The sequence below is a fragment of the Podarcis liolepis genome (assembly GCF_965112155.1).
Source record: "Podarcis liolepis genome assembly, chromosome: 2".
In the NCBI taxonomy this organism is placed as follows: Eukaryota; Metazoa; Chordata; class Lepidosauria; order Squamata; family Lacertidae; genus Podarcis; species Podarcis liolepis.
The window spans coordinates 19,793,234-19,813,596 of NC_139555.1; the positions used below are offsets into that span (position 1 = coordinate 19,793,234).

Genomic DNA, 20,363 nt, shown 5'->3' on the forward strand with positions numbered 1-20,363 from the left:
TGGTAATATCTGGGAAATCCCAGGCATATGGCAGCCCTGTCTTGATCTGTTGAATTGGTTCTGTGGACATAGGGTGGTCCTTGGTTATCATTTGTGGCCAGGGGCAACACAACGACTCCCTCCCCTTAAACGTGTTGTACTGTTTTGTGACCTTCCGTTGCCAGTTGTTATGGAGTTCCTGTGCTTTCCTGCTGATCAGGCTGTGTGCACAGCAGGATTTAATCAAATGTGCTACACGGCAGCAAACGTATCTCCTACGAAAAAAAGAGCGCAGCACATTGTTGTGTTTACTCTTACAGATTGGACACTGCACAGTTGTTTTGTGCAAGCCTTTTGCACTGTGGTTACACTGCACATGGAGAAAGCCCCTTCTTGTTTCTCCGTTTTAAATTGGTCAGGAATGTTAAGTGTGTTTTTAGAGGAGGAGGAGGAGGAATGGGTGCTGGTTTTTTCCCTCTCTCTGCGTTGTGTATTTTCTTTCTTCGTTGTTTGTTTCAAAGCCGCACTAAAATAACCCACTTGCTTTTGGAAACACTTGCAGCGTTCTCCCTACGTTTTGTGCCTTGAACTCAACTGGGCAATGGCACCGGATGCTATGACAGGAGCCTTTTGTTCCTTAAGTTTCCTGTTTAGTTTTTTTAGTTCTCTTCCTCCCAAATCTCAAATGAGTTTTTAAATCTAGGGGAGCCAGGCTTTTGAAATTCTCTGTGCAAACAGGCTGTGTCGCAAATAGCCTCAAAGCATAACACACCTAACGTATTCAATAATATCTTATCTCGCTTGTAAAGACAAGGCAGAAAATCATCGCTATATAGATGGAAATTCTCTTTAGGCACAATTAGATTGTAGTGTATCAGTGCATCGTTTTGCTGTTTGCTTTCTTATCATAGTGACAATATTTGACCTGTGAAGTAAAATATTTCTGACTGCCATTTTAGGAATAAGCTCCTTTTTAAAAGGTACAAAATAATAATAATAAACCTGTCTCTTATTTTGTATCTGATTTCAAGTCTTAAAAGGTATACCGCTCTGATATTTTGTATGTTTGGTGGTTTATAAATCCTTGCCGGTAAACAAATAAATTCTATTTAATTTCCAGATTTTTGAACTAACCAAAACAACACCTGCAAAAGCACTGCAGCTCTGCACTTGGTTGCCTTGCAATTCTGCTAGAGTACTTGTCTGTGGTGGAGATGGCACCGTGGGATGGGTCTTGGATGCGATTGATGACATGAAGATCAAGGTATGGTGTCCCAAAGTGACTTGGCAACCCACTGATTTCTTCGCACTCCCATCTGTGCCAGGTTCACCTGACCCAGTAAAGGTAAAGGGACCCCTGACCATTAGGTCCAGTCGTGGCCGACTCTGGGCTTGCGGCGCTCATCTCGCTTTATTGGCTAAGGGAGCCGGCGTACAGCTTCCGGGTCATGTGGCCAGCATGACTAAGTTCTGCTCTGGCGAACCAGAGCAGCACACGGAAAAGCCGTTTACCTTCCTGCCGGAGCGGTATCTATTTATCTACTTGCACTTTGACGTGCTTTCGAACTGCTAGGTTGGCAGGAGCAGGGACCGAGCAACGGGAGCTCACCCCGTCACGGGGATTTGAACCGCCGACCTTCTGATCGGCAAGTCCTAGGCTCAGTGGCTTAACCCACAGCGCCACCCGCGTCCCTACCTGACCCAGTACTGCAGGCCAAACAACCCATGTCATCACTTTACTATATGCTCCCAGAGTAACTTTAATCTGCCTCTTTTTTTCCTTTTTACCAGGAGTACCATTTAAATCTTTTATTGGGGGGGGGGGAGAGAATGTTCTCAGCAAGGCATAGCCTTGGATTTCTCCAAACCTTTAATGGCACAAAGGCCATTTATAAGATCATAAAATTATAAATGAATTCATTAAAAATAAGTGAAAAGTGCTTATTCCGGAGAGATTTTATGAAGGCTACCTTTTCATATTTCTAAATAGGACTGTCATAGATCATTGGCAAAGGTGCCATAAGTAGTCAGCCCTCCTCTCTCCCCACCCATATGTTGTGCATGGGCACATTTAATTGTTCCACAACCCTTGCTCTGTGCTTCTAACACACAGTTTCCCAAAATGGCCCCCTGTCATTTTTCCTGTTTCATTCTTCACTACTGCAAATTTTGCTACTGCTTGATTTTTTCCAACAAAGAACTGCCTGCTTTTAGGTGCATTTGGTCGCTGGTGTGGTTTTAGTTCTGCTTTTTTTTTTTAGGGCATTGTTTTTATTTTGTGACAATTACCTTTTTCGTGACTGAAAAGGATGTTTTGTTGGGCGTTATTGTCGGGTGATCAGTTCCAATGTAACTGATCTCAAAGGTGGTTATAATACTTCACTTGTTTTCCCCACCTCAAAGACTATCATAGCTTTGGAAGCAGGTTGCAGACACCCCAAGGAACCCCGTTTTTCCATTTGAGAATCCCTGTTTATATAGGTTTCTTACAAGCAGCTGATTTCAGGCTCCCATCCTTTATTATTATTATTATTATTATTATTATTATTATTATTATTATTCCGGTCTGGTCTCTCTCTATTTGTTGGTATCTAAAATTTAAAGGTAGAGAAGAGGAAAGTTACATACCCTTTCCTTTGATTAGTATTATAATTTTGACATCTGCTCTCTTTAGCCTTCCACCTGTAACATTGAATAGTAATTTTTGAACCTGATTTCCAGTTAATGGTGTTTTTAGGCAGTCTTTTATATTCTGGGATTAAATTTGAGAAGTTGCCAACCATGTAAAATCAAGAGCCTTAATGCTGAATCAATATTTCTGTTTGGCAGGGCCAAGAGCGCTACATCCCACAGGTTGCAATCTTACCCTTGGGAACGGGAAATGATCTGTCGAATACACTGGGCTGGGGGGCTGGCTATGCCGGAGAGATCCCCGTGGAGCAGATTCTGCGCAACGTGATGGATGCTGATGGAATCAAGCTGGATAGGTGAGCTTCCAAGCAAGCCATCTCTAAGATCCTTGCTTGTTCCTCCCACCCTCTAACCTCTCTAAAATATCACTATAGGGGAACTGATACATTGAGTTCTGACATCTGTCCTCAGTTCTGTGCATTGCTACAGCTCTGTTTCAATGCCTGCCTGAATCATATCTAGTTTGAAATGTTTTAGTGGTGTGAGTAGTTATGATTAATTTAATTTAACCAAAAAAGATTAAACCCAGGAGTGAGTGGGGAGGGCAGTCCAATTAGAAGGGGGAAATGGTTAGAGGTCACATAGGAAGCAGCTGTACATGGAAGCAAAGCTCATGGTGATTAGAGATCAGGGAGCCCTTCAATAAGCTGCTTTGCAGAAACTGAATGTCTCATTTTTAATCCAAATGCAGGCAAGTACAAGCGGAGCATTCCCAGTTTATAAAACTGCAGCAGGATTTCAATGGGTTTAGGTACTGGGGGCCCCATGGCATATGCTAGCTGTATTTATTTCTTTATATAAAATTTGTTCTCTTGTACACGCTTTCGAGGCTTTGGGATGTTAGGTAGTCTCTAAATGGAATCACAGAATTGTAGAGTTGGAAAGGGACCCCAAGGCTAATGGTCCAGTCCACCCCCCTGCAATGCAGGAACCTTGCCCAGTTTGGGGCTCAAAATCCACGACCCTGAGATTAAGAGTCTCATGCTCAACCGACTGAAATATCCAGGGGTCATTTTGTGTTTGGCAACATGCACCTTCCATTCGTAGGAAATGCTACCATGCCCATTTGCTCCATGGTAAGCACCGTGCATACATTGGTGCAAAATAGATGTGCACTGCAGCCTTCATACACACACACACACATAGATTTAGCTAAAGTAACTTGTACACACAACAGGACCCTCAAGATGACCTATACTCAATAGAGGGTTTTTTAAAAACCACAATATGTACTAAGGCAGAACCCATGTTTCTTTGTGGCTGTTACAGTCTAGAATAGGGTTGCCATATTTCAAGAAGTAAAAATCCAGACGCAACAAGTTGTTTGAGCTTTTTTTGGAAAATTGCCCAAAGAACGTTGTAGGACCATGGTTCAAGAGGTTTGCACTAGTGGTGGAAAATGGTCATTCTCATGTAGGTAGCTGAGCACAGTTAGTTCCAGGAGGGGAAGAAAAAGCTGCAAAATAATGATGTTGTCCATCACACTGTGTATAAATGTGGGTTTTCCTTGTCCTTTGAGGGATTGATGTGGTAATGTTGTCCATTTCTATAATGTCTTAAATAGAATTTTTTTGTAAATAAGGGTTGTGCTCCAGGATACCTTGTTTCCGACGAAGAAAGGCTAGCCTAACCCCACTTATATGCAGGCACGATGAACACAGTTACAGCACAGTCCTACACATGTCTTGAAAGCAGTAGGACTTGCTTCAAATTAAGTTGGGTTTGGATTGCAGCCCTGGTCCTGAAGCCTTATCTTGAAGGACTTGCTCAGCCACTGTCATGATTCCTAAAAGCATAATGTTCAAAAGGGGTTGTTTTATTTTTTTCCTAATGTCAGTTTCAACGTGTCAGGCAAGTAGAGCCAAGTTGCCATCTCTGCCACGTTGCATGTTCCTTTATTTGGCATTTTGACATGCCGTCTGAGGCTTGTTTTGTGGGATGTGGAACCCATAGCAGTCAAGTACAACATTCCTAGAGTGGACATGCTAGGGAATGCTTTGTTCCAGCCAGGAGAAAACTTCCTGTTTCCTCCTGAGCTGTGACAAACTTCCTCTGCATGTGACTCGAGGCGTGTGTGTGTGTGTGTCGCCTAACCTGGGCACAGCTCCTTCTTTTGCTCTCTTCTCCATTTTGCTTTTCCATGTGTTTGCAGAAGTGACTACCTGTTCACAGTCACTTAGGCACTAACTCCCTTATGGGATAGTTCCACATGTGTATATAGTTTTGTAACCTAAGTCTGCCTTCAGGGATCCAACTGTGAACTGAATGACTGTGAGTAAACTACTTTTATATTGACTTTAATAAGGCTGTTGTGTCTGTTCTTTTTATGAGGGAGTAGAAGGGATCTTACCAGGAATCTTATATTGGGAGGCTCAGACGAGCCTAAAACAAGCAAACTGCTGTGCATTTAAAGGGGAATGTTACTCTGCTAAGATATAGAACTTGCTAACGCAAGTTAGGAAAGATATCATTAAACAATATATCCTCTCCTGCATCCCTGAACATGCCCACATGCTTGAGAATTTGACTTTGAAATGCAAACAAAAATGTACAATCTGCGCCTTTTCTCCCCTTCTGTAGGTGGAAGGTTCAGGTAACAAACAAAGGATACTACAACTTAAGGAAGCTTAAGGTACGATTTGGAAATGTGTGCATGTATTTAATCGCTCTAAGCCTGGGGGGGACAAAAAGTGCTGCTTGGTCACCAATGGACACCTTCTGGCACTGAAACATCTTGGTCCTATGGGTTGCTGGGATTTTTGGAAAGAATAGAGGACTAGTTAAATTGTGGATCCAGTAAGCTGCTGCTCCATCAATCATGGTTCCTCAGGACCTCTGGGTTCAGCTTAGTTATACCCTCCAGGGGTGGGACTGCATTGGGCTGTGTGAAGGGAGACTTCTGTTCCATATACTACCACCCTCCAGTGAGTGGATCAGGAGTTCGGACAGCTGCCTAAATCACATTGTACAGTGGTACCTTGGTTGTTGAATGGCTTGGCTCCCAAACAAATCAGCTCCCGAACACCGCAAACCTGGAAGTGAGTGTTCAGTTTGCAGACGTTTTTCGGAAACCAAACATCTGACGTGGCTTCCAATTGAGTGCAGGAAGCTCCTACAGCCAATCAGAAGCCACATCTTGATTTCTGAATGGTTCTGGGAGTCAAACGGACTCCTGGAATGGATTAAGTTTGACATCCACTGTATAAATTTTTCTACGAACATAGAAAACTATAAAAAAATAAAGTAAATCTGTTAAAGCAACAGTTTTATGAGTGGGATCTACTTCTGAGGAAGATCAGGATTCACAACAGCCAAGTGCTAAAACTGTTAATGCTTCTCCCTCTTCTTGCAGGTCTTCACAATGAACAACTACTTTTCCACAGGTCCAGATGCCCTCATGGCTTTAAACTTCCACGCCCATCGTGAAAAGTCTCCCTCTCTCTTTTCCAGTAGGATTATTAACAAGGTATGTCGGGTAAAACCAAAGCTTGTTTTAATACTTACCTTTTCAGAACCCTAACATTTAATTTAAAAAATCTCCAAAAGAAGTTGTGGTAGCAAAAGTAAAAGCTCCTCTGTGTACAGGCTTTCTTTTTCACAACAGTCTTTCTTTCTTTGCAGGCAGTATATTTTTTCTATGGGACCAAAGATTGCTTAGTACAGGAGTGTAAGGATTTGAACAAAAAGATTGAGGTAAGATGGTTGTTTGCTCCTCTTCATACTTAATTCATTTTGCAGTAGAGCTGGGCAGAGAAACCATCTCAGAGTTTTTTTTGCACTTGGGCAAAAAAAATGAGAGGCACAAATACAAGATGGGTGACACCTGGCTTGAGAGCAGTACATGTGAAAAGGATCTAGGAGTCTTGGTTGACCACAAACTTGACATGAGCCAACAGTGTGACGCTGCAGCTAAAAAAGCCAATGCAATTCTGGGCTGCATCAATAGGAGTATAGCATCTAGATCAAGGGAAGTAATAGTGCCACTGTATTCTGCTCTGGTCAGAATAGAGGGGTGATATGATAGCCATGTTCAAATATATAAAAGGATGTCACATAGAGGAGGGAGAAAGGTTGTTTTCTGCTGCTCTAGAGAAGCGGACACGGAGCAATGGATCCAAACTACAAGAAAGAAGATTCCACCTAAACATTAGGAAGAACTTCCTGACAGTAAGAGCTGTTCGACAGTGGAATTTGCTGCCAAGGATTGTGTTGGAGTCTCCTCCTTTGGAGGTCTTTAAGCAGAGGCTTGACAACCATATGTCAGGAGTGCTCTGGTGGTGTTTCCTGCTTGGCAGGGGGTTGGACTCGATGGCCCTTGTGGTCTCTTCCAACTCTATGATTCTATGAAATCCAAAATGCTCTTGGAGAGCAAAAATGATTGACCCTCTGTGCAGATGGGAATCGGAGGTTTGTGGTGGGCCTCAGACAATAATGGGATTATTTGGCTTGGCCTCACTCCCCATAGTCTTCTCACTTTTATTGAGCTAAAAAAAGGAGGTTATCTTGAAACCCTCAGAACTCTTCTGTGTAAAATGGCAGCATGCCTCACTTAGAGTCCCTTCCTGACATATCCAAAAGTCTAGCTTTGAATTTGCTCTTGGCAATGTCTTTTCTTCTTCTCTGGCAATCACTTGTAGGTGAGTAAGATTGTCTTCCATAAACATGATTTTTAAAGTGAGTCTGTAAGTGACTGTGGAGGCCGATTCTGGATCCACACATCCTTCCACAGTGGGGACATAGATTTCTGGGCGGGAGCTGATCACTGTGAGGGTTTGCCAAGTGTGCCTTCCTCTTAGCGCGTTTCTCCCTTTCGTCCTGAGTTCGAGAGTCTTCAAAGTCCACGACACCTTTGGTAAAGGCTGTTCTCCAATTGGAGCGCTCGCAGGCCAGTGTTTCCCAGTTTTCAGTGTTTATATTACATTTTTAAAGATTTGCCTTGAAAGAGTCTTTGAACCTCTTTTGTTGACCACCAGCGTTATGCTTTCCGTTTTTAAGTTCGGAATAGAATAGTTGCTTTGGAAGACAATCATCAGGCATCCACACAACATGACCAGTCCAACGAAGTTGATGTTGAAGAATCATCGCTTCGACACTGCCGATCTTTGCTTCTTCCAGTACACTGGCATTAGTTCACCTGTCTTCCGAAGTGATGTGTAAAAATTTTCAGAGACACCGTTGATGGAATCTTTCAAAGAGTTGGTGATGGCGCCTCTCTCTTGCCAATGTAACTTGCTAACAATCTGTTGTATCTCTTTTAAAGCTAGAGTTGGATGGAGAGAGAATTGATTTGCCCAGCTTGGAAGGCATCATAGTTCTGAATATCGCCTACTGGGGAGGCGGCTGTAGACTGTGGGAAGGAATGGGGGATGAACTTTACCCTCCGGCAAGGTAAGATTATATACTCTTTTGTACATGATCTGTGTGCATTTGGTAAAAGTTTTGGGGCCCGTGCATCCAGGGGTTTGCTCACTTTGTGGGGACTTGTAGACTTGTTTTGCAGCTTCATGCATACTGGACTGCTGAAGCAGCAGAAACATTTTGAAGCAGTATGACTGAAGTGTTCTTCTATGACGAGTCGTGTTTAAAGTTGTGCTTATAATGGTAAGAAGCTCCCCTTTTCTTTCTCTTAGGCATGATGATGGGCTGTTGGAAGTTGTCGGAGTCAATGGCTCTTTTCACTGCGCTCAGATTCAAGTGAAGCTCGCAAATCCCATTCGGCTGGGACAGGCCCACACTGTGAGGGTAGGTGATCATTTTGGGGTGTGCCTCCAGGACTGCTTTCCACACTTCTTGGTCCAGCCTTCTGGCACTGAGCCTGGAAGTACAAGCAGCAGGTACCTTGGCTCCATCTTCATCTGGAAGCTAATCCTCAGGTTGTTATGAGGGCCACACATAGCTTGTGGATTCCAAAGTCACTTCAGTCTGTTGTGTGGACAGACTGACCAAAACAGAGGAGCACCTTCAGGAGGATGCTGTGTGACTGCATTGTATCTTTAAAATAAGTGCTAGGCATGTACTTTTGACTGGTGGCTTAGTTAACTTTTGGCTAACCAGCCTGGTACTTTTTTTTCTGTAGCAGGCAGTCAGCAGTTAGTGCCACTTAATTTTACTGGGGCATTGGTAGCGTTACACCCCAAATAGTGGCTTCAGAGCAACCTGTTCAGTTTCAAGTGACATTCTAGGAAACTCATGAACCATACATATGGAAATGCTCTCTCCATAAACTACAGTCTTGGAGGATGATTTGAAAAATGGGGTGGTTGCTTACTTGTTTATTAACTCTACTATTTTTTGACACACGTTTCATCTGGAGAAGCTAGGGCAGGTTGCAGTTCAACTTAAAAACATAAAATACATCCAAAATATATTTTACTCGTGGATTTCTAGCCTGCCTTGTCTCAGGGGGTGGGGACCACTAATGGCCTTTAACAAATGCTGTGGGTTTTGCTGTTGTGAAAGAAGCTCAAGTAGCATGAAAGGAAGAATAGGGAAGGAAGGAAACAGGAATCCCCTTTCATTATCTGTATGTAGCCCTGCTGGTTTGAGCCAAGGAAGTCTCCTTTTTCCACCAGTCTAAACAGTCTTGAGTTGAATGGCTAGTTGCCTCCTTCCTCCCCTCAAGCCCCCCTTTTTAACTCTTCTTTTCCCATTAAATGCCAGTGAAGTTTATTTTTTGCCCCCAAACTTTCTCTTGCCATTTAATAAATGCTATGAGCTGATCTGCTACAGACATTAAGCATCCTCCCCTAGTTCAGTTGCCTGGCCTGACACGGCTTTCAGGTTTTGCCGTCTCTGCAGTGGTTTGACTTTGCTTCTTTTTCTTTACGTACCTTCCCAATTCCAGTTAATCTTGAAGAATTCAAAGATGCCAATGCAGGTGGACGGAGAACCCTGGGCACAAGGCCCTTGCACTGTCACCATTACGCACAAGACGCACGCGCTGATGCTCTATCACTCAGGGGAACAGACAGACGACGACGACATGTCCAGCATATCCGAACAAGAACTTGCCAAGGATCAGACAGATGAAGATACCTAGGTCTGGGCCAGGTTTTTGGTATGCTAAAAATGGTAACTCCAGCTTGGCTTTGGCTGAAAAGCTTAGCACTAGATATTCCGTCTCCAGTAAACCTCTTAACGCCATGCCAATCTCTGTACTTACAACTGGCACAGGAGTAACTAAGCCATGCTTTTAGTGAGATAGCGATATAGATATATATAAAAGCTGAACCAGGCTTAAATTCAGCAAGCACTTTTACTCTGGTTTATAGCAGCAAGCTGAAGCGGATGGGGGGGGGGGAACTTTCATGGTTACTTTACACTGACTGCTCTGCAGACTGAATGCCGCCTTCTGTAGGCTTTCTCTCAGAGTTTGTGTATAGTCCTATGGACTAGCTGCTGGTGTCTGTGATGTCTAATTGTGTAGATCTGAAGAGCATGAAGAAATGTCGTTTGGGGACATGTTGGCTCAGTGCTGATAGGCCCCTGTCTGGTCACTTGAGAACCCTGTGGACTCAAGTTCTCCTTTTCCATCCCATTTTTCTCATGAATTCCCCCTTCCCTTCCCTCCTCCTCCTTCTTTGAGCCAACCCTGATGCTAAGTCGTATCAGCACCAGGGTTTTCACTGCCTGTGGTTAGCTTTGAAAATGAAAGTGAATAGGGAATTTGCACGTGAGTGAAGTATGATGAACCACAGGATACTCTCGATGGGGCAAGCGTTATGTCTGCACCAGACCATGACTAGCTTCATTTTCAATAATAGAATCACAGCACCAGATGTTATTTGACTTGCACTTAGTGTCGCTAGGCCTCATAGATATTTAAAAACCATTGCATATCACAGCACTTGATATTATTACCTTCTTAGGTGATGAACAGAGAGAGTTCCTGAACAGTAAGTTGCTTATCTAACCAGTCAAGACCTGATAGATACTTATGGTTCTGGTTTTCAAAGAAGAGTATTCATTTGACCAGTACGTAACGCTTCCTTCCTCACTGGCTGATCAGAGATTAAATGATGTGTTAGATCCCTGAATTATACAAGACAATAGCAACGAATATTCTAGATGAAACTGTCCAGTGCAACTGTAGTCTTGTTTTCAGGGAAACAGATTTGCAAAATTCAGTAACCAAACCTTCTCCACCTGACTGACAGTCCCAGTACTTGTAATTTTAAATTTCAGAGAATTCCTAAATAGCCTGTGAACGATGCACTGATTCCGTTCAGACCACTTTGAAAGAAGAACTCAAATGAGAACATATTATCCACTATCTCCGAGTCCAATCCCCAATTGCCTTCTGTTTGCAGAAGGGACTGCAATCCAGCAAGGACTCCTGATGGAAAAAAAGGAGGAGGCAAGTTTCAATTCTTTTCCCCTCACCGTTCAAGGGTGTCCCCCTAACCTTCCAAAGTAGATTTTCAGGGGGCTGTAAATTGAAACAGGAATTGGTGGAAATCACTCTTGCCACTGGGAAGCACACTCCAAGTCTGCTTAGGTTACAGGTACGTTTTTGTTTTTTTCTTGCTGTTCACAAATCCCACTGAAACAAACCAAAGTAGTACAAGGATAGAAATTCCTCCTTGTTTCAGTGAGTCTTGTGGAGGGATACATTCCTGGCATAATATGCCCTTGGTCTTAACACTGAATTATTCTTTTCCCCCTTAGGAAAGATTCCCAACTCCATGTGTATGTGTGGTAGTACTTCTAAGAGACCGTTTAGTAATGCACGTTATTCACTTGTGTAGTATAATTACAAGTTTTAGAAACACTAGCTTGTATAGTTTAAATTAAGAGTGCCCCCATGCTCATTTTGAGCAAAGGAAAATTACGTCTAGAAATCAGGCAAGTTTCAATATTGGTGATACAGTTTAATAGTCTTGGGCTGGAGCAGACTATGTAAATTGACAGACCAAATATGATCCGTTGAAGTCAGGGTGGTTGTGTGTTTGTTTTTGTGTTAAACCTTTTTTCACTGGACTGATTTTGACGGTCAACTAGTTGTATTCTTAAGCTATTTGTAGCGTTAGCAGCGTGCTTGAAGGTCCATTTGACTCCATGTATGTCTTCCGTTGCACAGGACAGTTCCCAAATGCATACTCGTCAATGCATAATGAGTAAGTTGTGTTATTGAGAGAAATACACGCCAGTGATTGCCAGGACTTCATGGCTGGGGTATCATTGCTGTAGGACTTATTGGTCGGCACTAGTCTCTTGATAACCATGTCTAAGAATCTGTTCTATGGGGAACATCACTGCTCAACGAAGACAAAAGGGGCCTTCAATCACCACCTGTACCTCGTTGAAAATTGTTACAAATTCTTGTGTACCTTCTAAGCTGATAAGAACAGCAAAGAGGTATATGAAAAGTCATTATCCGTGTCCTCAAAGCACTTGACCAAGAAACAGATTCCGAGCTGCTAGGTGGATGTTAATAGAGACCTAACCATTTGATTTCTGTTCTTATTTATTTGAATGATTCCTATGTAAGTGCTATGCTCTGATTTTGAGTGTCCTAGTGTTTACGTAGTAGGCATTTCCGCAAGTGGATTCCGGAAAGAATCTGCTGAATATGCTTTACCGTTTCCTACTGAAGAATGTATTATTAGTTCAGCACCTTGGAGAGGTAGCAACGCACTTTCACCTTTATTCTTCTGTTACCTGGACCACTTCATTCTGCCAGGACTGCCAGGACATTCCTGCTTTGAGTTTCTTCCTGTGCCATTGTACTATTCATCTAGCTATCAAGGGGCCAATCTGAGCGGCTGTTGGGCTCTGTAGGATAGGATTGTAACACTCTCTCGTTCTGGTTGATGCATTCTCAGACCACCAGGAATCTTCCAGGTGGGGTGGGCCCTTCTACTATACGATGCAGTTATAAGCAGGCTTCTCCAGTTTGTGAAATCTTACATTTGTCACGCTCTCTCCTGTTTCCATGCTTAATTCCTGTACTCCTCATTACGTCAAAACAACAGTGAGAGGTGCAAGGGCATGCCTACTGCAAATAGAGGATTTCTCAGGCTGTTGGGTGTGTGAGCTGGTTTTAGCGTGTTCAAGTGACGCTCCAGTTTGGTTTCAATATTTGTTCCTGTAAATCAGCTAGGGAACACACCCTTGAGAGGAAATATCAGCTCTTTTTTTAATTACTTAAACTACTGAATCTTGAACAAAATTCAATGGACATGGCAACTCCCTCAAACAGTGCAGTTGATCAGTTATCCAAAAGGGGGTGCTCAGCTACTGAGTTACAGCTCTAACATGAGCTGTGGTTTCCCCACTCAAGTAGTTTACATTATGACTAGATTTGTAAGAATCTGTTGTTGTTTAACACTTCCTGATCTGCTGCTGCTGCTGCTACTAACCGCCCAGAGTGGCTGGGACAACCCAGTCAGATGGGTGGGTACAAATAATAAAATTATTATAACCTGGAATGAACAGTTATTGCATTAAGATGTGGCAAGCTGTGTGGAATGCCCATATCACACAGACGTTCCATTTGATTCAGGTGATCTATTTGCCTATCTGGCAGCTTTTTGCACCGCTATGGTGCAGTGACCACTTGGATGTGTGGCTGTCTGGATGGTGTGATGAATGGATAAGCCCTTGGCTGCTGTAATGTGCAAACCTTCTTCTAATGAGCGACTAGAGATAAGGCAGAAACAGCTACCAAGAAGATTGCCACCCCTTGTTTCTGTCATGGCACTGGGAGTATATAGTAAATATCCTGGAGCAAAGTTCTCCAAAACCATTGGCAATACTTAAGTAGCTTCAGCCTCTCTAACTAGCAAGAGTGAAATGAATTAAAAGTTACTGCTCCCTGGCTAGTGGAACTTTACAAACTGGTTTGGGATAAGACTCAGAAGAGCAAACAGACGCACATGGTCTTGCTTTTCTAGAACTCTCTAAGGAAGGTTTTTTTTTAAAGGAAATTGTTGGATTGTGTGAAATACTTTGCTACTGAAATAAAGCGATTGAAGCACTGATGTCTGGATAGTTTTCGAGTTTATTCTTTTTAGAATAATTTGTATGATATGATCTTTTATCATCTGCTGCTTAATGTCATTGTGAGAACCTAGGCCAATGAGAAACGTAGATCTGTCTGTTGTCTGAGCTTATATGGTCTGCATCAGCTAAAATAGTCCCCTTTTAACTTTTAAGTCAAAGTCCACCTTATGTCTGAGTACTTTACATAGCTTTCCACCCCTCACCCCAAGAGGGGAAAAATGGGTTGTATCTTATTTGTAGTGAAATTAGGGCTGGTTGTGATGGTGACTTCCCTGGCACATCTCAAGGCAAAAAGCTGGGAGGCAAAAACCAGGAGTCCTCTGTGTACTGGTTAGAAGTAAATCTGCTGCACAGAACTTGGGAGGATTCCCCCAAATGATCCACAAGTTCAGAGTACCAGCCTCACAGCTCACTTGTGAGAAAGTGCCGAGCATTTCTAGCCATTTCGAATGCTGGAAGGCACTCAAATTCAGAAGTTAGTGTTGTGGTGCATGTAGAGAGCAGCTTATGCGCAGGGTGCCTCATTCGAGAGAATGAGAAGCCAGCAGATATCTGAGCACAGGGATGCGTGTTTGGGTGTTGATGCAAATGAGGAGCCTGTTGCAGGTAAGAAGACTTGAGGTGCCCCCTTGGAGCTGCTGTTTCTGATTCAGATTTGCTGCATTAGTTTTTATGCACTGAGCGAAGCAGTGTGCTTTGGTTATAGACAGGGTGAGCGCTGTTGCAGATAACAGCCCCCCTCTTCCGTCTCTGTAAGTGGCATGTAGGCCGAGTTACCTTGTGTCCTTACAATAAGCATTTCCTTCCCTTTGCCCTTTCTGTTGATGGCAGGAAAATTCTCAGCAGCGTGATACCAACACACAAGTTGGAGTAAGCATTCCAGATGGGGCGCTGGGAGTTTTAGCCCGGTGGCCCTTTATAAGAGTTCCTCTGAAAGGTTAACCGTTTATGCTATGCCAGGTAAATTTTAGAAAAATTCTGCTCCCTTTCGAGTGCAAACTGTCTCGCCATGTCATTCCCCGTTGCAAATGAGATCTCTCGTTTGTTTGCTCTCCAGTACCAGCACTGCATCTTTCTCAGGTATTTTTTATATATATATAATTTATGTTGCTTGAGGAATTTACATTCTAGATTGTGTCCTTTTGTTTTTCCAAATGCACATGCTTCTAAAATGGCTGTCTTTAAACGTGAGGTATTCTACCTTGCAATGCTTTCCTTCTCGCGGAGCGGGGGGGGGGGAGTGCTATCTTTCAGAAGGTGTGCGTGCTGTCCGCACGTTCAGTTTGCGTCAACCAAAAGTCCCTAACCACTGTACTTGATTGTCTTTGAATTTGTCTTCAGGTTAATTAGTTGAAACATAGAAGGCGTGCAGAAGCAATTAGAGCATGCAAGTGGTGACTGCTCATAGGGCAAGGATGGTGTTTCAAGGCCTTGTGTGTGCACACTGCTTATTTTGGAAACTCAGTGCCCTTGGCATAGTGCATGCAGTTCCCTCCACTCTCACGATCGCTCCGCTTTCTTCCTGAGAGATGGTTGTTGCCCACCATGGTCTGTGCATAGCCAGAATTGTGCTTTCAAGCTGGGGTTATGTAGAAGAGGCATGGAGGAGTTAACCAGCCTTTTCCAGGGATACACCCCATGTTTCTGATGGCATGTCTTTTGAGAGAGAGAGATGCTAGCCAAAGAACTGTCGTTCTGGCCTTCAAAAGTTCAAGGGCATGTGTTAAACCCTAGTCTGGGGTCCTTCCTAGTGAGGAAAGAGCAACTATGTGGCCAAAGCAAATACCAATGATGCTGGACTTTCACCCCCAATGTGACTAGTGATCAGGGATGATGGAAGCTGTATTCCAGCAGCTTTCAGAGGGCCACAGGTCTCCACTTCCCTGTGATACAGTCTACATCCTTGCTTATGTTTGCTCACTTCTCACCATGTCCTCTTCTCCACAACTAACTCCTGGAGACTGCTTTCCATAAAAGGGTGCCCCCCCCCCATTTTAACCGACATTGTAGATATAGGTGTGATATTATTATAGTTCTAAATTATAATAAGCTGGAATGTAGCCTCCAATTATAGCCCCTTGACCTGGGAATTACAGCCCAATTATAAACCCTTGACCTGGGAAGTCGGCTTATAGCTGTGGCTGCCAGACTATCACTCTTTTACATACCAAAATTTTAAGGTAAGGGTACATTTTTGCAACCTGGAATGAAGTTCTGTTCTTTTTAATGGGGCTTAATTCTTAGTTAGCATGTGTAGGGTTTCTCTCTAAGCCAGAGTAACTATCCCTAATAAGTCAGTTGTGGTTGTAGGTCTCTTTCTCTCTCTCTGTCTCAATGGTCTCTGAAACCCTCAGATAGCTCATAGCTGAAAGGTGAAAAGGTAAAATGACATGTCTTGTTTTTAACCACATCGTACCCTTTGGATGGGTGCTGTCAAGACGTGGTTGGAACATGAATGTGTTCATCATTGAATGTGCGCTCTCAAAGAGCTTTGAGAGCTTAGGTGGAATGATAACTCAACCACACCTTCCCCTGGGTGGAAACCGGTCTCACAAGGGTGGCTTAAGAGTGTTTTGGGGGTTTTTAAATGTCAGGCTGGTGGTCATACTCTGATTTTAGAAACCTGCTGTTCCATGTGAGCACATCTGAGTTGCCCCTGCAGTGTATAGCTGTTGTAAATTATTCTAAACGTCTGACCTGCTTTTCGGGGGCTTGGGGCGGCTATCCTACATGTGGGCATTCTAGGGTTTTCAGCGTTTAAGTGAGATTCCGCTTTATCACATCCCAGAGATCCAGAATCAGGGAAGTGACTAATGCTTAGCTTTCACAGGTTACAGGTGAGGCAGTCAAAATGTTCCTGAACTGCAGGTGGCAGATTACATAGAAGGATCATTTTCTATTGGGGGAGAACCAATTCTAGTTTTGTACGTACCTGTGAGCAGGCTAGGCTAGAACCCCTTTCCTTTCTATGTGCATGAATATCTTTTTCCATGAAAGAAGCCTTCTGCCTTCAGTCTGAAGTGTTCAGGAACAGCTCCTCTCAGTGGGAACTAGGCCTCCGAGTCTGAGCTGAGACACCCAGGACTCGCTGGGTGGCATCTTTTCTCCCTCTGCTTATCTTCTATATAAGGTGGGGATGAGAATACCATTCTGTATTAAAGGAGTGTTGTGAGAAGTACTAAGATGACGTAGGGCAATCCTTCAGAATATTCAAAGTGATTTATGAAACAGAATTTTAACCTGCACGGCTCCCAAGTCCTACAAGCCGTCAGAATCGGTTTTAAGAGTTCTCTGTACATCTTCCTTTCCATGATGCTGCACAGGTGATGTGCTAGAAAGAAACCTCTTGTCTCCTCTTTTTTTAAGGGACCCTGTTTTCATACTTTGGAGAGCTGCCGGGTTTCCTTGTGTTTCTATCAATCTGTCTGTTTGTTTGTTTATTTGTTTGTTTGTTTTCCTCTTGTGTGAATTTAGACAGAAGAAAATGTGTGTGGATCTGAATCTGTATTGTCTGCTCTTTGGTGAGACGCTGATCTGAATTTGTTTTGTTTTGTTTACATCATCTGTTAATAAAAGATTGGCACCGAATGTTTGAGTCCCTCTTTATTTAAATAATAATGGTTTCCAATCAAGCAACCTGTTAACAAAAATATTAATGGCCTGTGTCAGTACAGAAGAAGCATGTGACATTTGATGTTATGTGGGCTCAGGTCTATGAAAGTGGTGCCACAATAAATGGTTGCTTTTGGGGTGCTGTGATGCTTTTTTGCTTTTGCAGCAATAAACAAGTAAACCTACTGCCTGGAATTTGCCACAAGTGAAAAGAGAAGAGGTATTGGTTTATTACGTAGATCATAAACTTTAAACAAGGGCTTTAGGGCAGACAATGTAGTTTGCCTGTGGTTGTTGCTGAGTTCAACTTTGGGCACCCCTAAATTGGATGGGAAAGACTTCTTTCTGAAACCCTGGTGAAATAATAGTGGGCCATATGGCCTGACTCTGTATAATGCTGCTTCCGCTGTCCCTAAAGCAGGGGTTACTAAACTTGCAGCCCATATGATGCATGTAAGCTCTCCAAAGTTTTTTGTGGGCCGCACCCGAAGGCAAAAATTCCCCTTTGAAAACAAAATGCAGATGCCTTCACAGGTCCCCTGCTGTGATCAGTGATACCAAAAGGTTGTTGTGAGAGCCTCCCCCCCAAATGTATTTTTTTAAGAACTAAGAATGGTCATAACCTTACCAACAAAGGTCTGTATAGTTAAAGCTATGGTTTTCCCAGTAGTGATGTATGGAAGTGAGAGCTGGATCATAAAGAAGGCTGATCACCAAAGAATTGATGCTTTTGAATTATGGTGCTGGAGGAGACTCTTGAGAGTCCCATGGACTGCAAGAAGATCAAACCTATCCATTCTGAAGGAAATCAGCCCTGAGTGCTCACTGGAAGGACAGATCCCGAAGCTGAGGCTCCAAGACTTTGGCCACCTCATGAGAAGAGAAGACTCCCTGAAAAAGTCCCTGATGTTGGGAAAAATTGAGGGCACAAGGAGAAGGAGACGACAGAGGACGAGATGGTTGGATAGTCTTCTCGAAGCCACCAGCATGAGTTTGCCCAAACTGTGGGAGGCAGTGGAAGACAGGAGTGCCTGCCGTGCTCTGGTCCAGGGGGTCACGAAGAGTCGGACACGACTAAACAACTAAACAACAACAACAAGAATGGTCATGTACCCTTTTTAAACTTTGGTCCCTGGGGGGTTCATCAGGGATCAATCCATCCCTCTGCATGAAAAAGCCTAGCTTACCTTTCTAAAACAAATTATTCAGAGTTGCAAATTTTCTCTGCTCCCCCTCGTTGAAATGCTTAATGCAGTAGCTAATAAGTGAATCTTCCAGTCGTGGGTTGTTTTACCCATGATGTTCTGGACCTAATGTAAACCATGGTTTGCAGGATTGGAGATGTAGTGTGGGTTTGCAACTCAAGTTTCAGTGGGCTGAATCCAGTGGTGTCGCTGTGCCGATGGGTAAGACTTGCATCCCCAAAACGTAGGGGATTTTTTTTGGGTGACTCCCTCTTCCCCTTGCTGTCCAGTCCCCTGTATGCCCCCTATAAATTTGCTTGGGGGAGCCTCCTTCAGAGCAGATTTAAGGGAGGTGGGGGCCTGCAAGGGGGGAGAGGGAATTGCTGAAATTGCTCCTGTCTTTTGCTAACCTTGTGATCAGGTGAGCAACACTATTGGATGCAATCCAATTTGTTCTTTCCCGGTTCTGGCAAACTCTAGTTTACGCCCCCATCCAAACCAGCAACTAGGTTCTGTGCTTGCCTTCCGAGTTAGGACAGAAAGGCCTATAGTTTGAAGCTGAAAGACGATGACCAGCCATGGCTTGCTGGTTCAGACGTGAATCAAGCTGATTTGTCGAGCGGTGCAATTTTAAATTGACTATGCAAAGAGGAGGAATGCACAGCCCCATTTATTATCTTTCAACACACGGAAGCCAAACTAAACCTTGGCCTTGGTTATGTTTGCACCAGGCCATGGAGTTTGCAAGCTGGGGTGGTACAATCACAGCAGCTTGAGAAAGGCAGGCTGTGAGTTCATAAAATAGGCTGGGATGTGGGCAGTGGGAGCCCCAGTGCCATGCAGAAATGAGAATTGTCTGTAGTTCAAAAAGCATTTCATGCGCTGTGGTGTTTTCATTCATATTCTCATATATATATATATATATATATATATGTTTTCGTAGATTTTCACGGGTACAGGAATGCAGGTTTTGGTGTCCTCGGGTGTCTTCCCGTGTAAAAGTTGGGGTGTCTAGGCGACGTTTCGACGAGGTCTCACTCGTCATCTTCAGGCTGGTGCTTTCGGCTTCTTGTTACTGGAACAGAGCGGGATCTCAGTGTTTGAGTTCCTATAAATACTGTAGAGGGGTGTGGTGTATTGCCTCAAAAGTTCTGGGCAGAGGGGAAGTTCCCAGGCTAGTGTTCTTTTCTTCTTTTGTTCCTTAATTACTTGAGGGATATCTTGAGTGATTTCTTGAGTGATATTCTGAGTACCACTTAGGTGGGTCATTAGGTGTGGATTAGTTGCTAAAGCCTTCGTGTCTTGACCTCTTGAATTTGTGAAGAGTTTTTCTGGGAAGATGGCTGTACTGCACTTAGTTGTGCTCTGGCTTGGCTTCGTGTATAGGGGCGAGCTGTGGTTTTGTGCCCTGTGCCAGCCAGATCTGTGTAGGGATTGCAGGGGGGTGCAGCATCCGGAGGTGCCACTATGGTTTGGTTACTGGATGGTGTCTGTAATTTATCTGTGGAGAGGGTCTGGGTTTGGGTCTGGTGTGGTTGATTGGTGGTGGCGTTCTGTGTGCCTCTGGATCTGGTGTCGGTTTTTGTGGGGAGGGCTAATTTCCAGATGTCTGGCAGGCGGGACGTGTCGTCACGCTTGTTCATGTTGTGAGGGTGTTTCTCTATCTCGATGGCTTCCATGATTATTCTCTTGTGGTGATGTTCCATGTTAAAGAGCAATTTGGAATCTGCAAAATTAATTTCGTGTCCTGTTTCTTTCATGTGTTGGAAAAGAGAGGAAGATTTTTCTTCTTTTTTGACGGCATTCTTGTGTTCTGCGATACGTGCATTTATTCGTCTGTTTGTTTGTCCAATGTACGTGGCTGGGCAGACTTTGCAGGGTATTTCATAGACC

At 43.6% G+C, this 20,363-nt stretch overlaps 1 protein-coding gene across 1 annotated transcript in view; it reads left to right on the forward strand.

The window, feature by feature from the left end:
• DGKE (diacylglycerol kinase epsilon) overlaps positions 1–17,262 on the forward strand; it is a 29,641-nt gene extending 12,379 nt beyond the window's left edge. Inside the window, exons 5-12 of the mRNA XM_083490107.1 lie at positions 1,100–1,243; positions 2,809–2,966; positions 5,251–5,302; positions 6,023–6,136; positions 6,292–6,363; positions 7,931–8,058; positions 8,301–8,412; positions 9,515–17,262. Coding sequence (XP_083346233.1) covers positions 1,100–1,243; positions 2,809–2,966; positions 5,251–5,302; positions 6,023–6,136; positions 6,292–6,363; positions 7,931–8,058; positions 8,301–8,412; positions 9,515–9,709 — 975 coding nt within the window. The 3' untranslated portion in view covers positions 9,710–17,262. The remainder of the gene's footprint in view (positions 1–1,099; positions 1,244–2,808; positions 2,967–5,250; positions 5,303–6,022; positions 6,137–6,291; positions 6,364–7,930; positions 8,059–8,300; positions 8,413–9,514) is intronic.
• Positions 17,263–20,363: the final 3,101 nt, after the last annotated feature.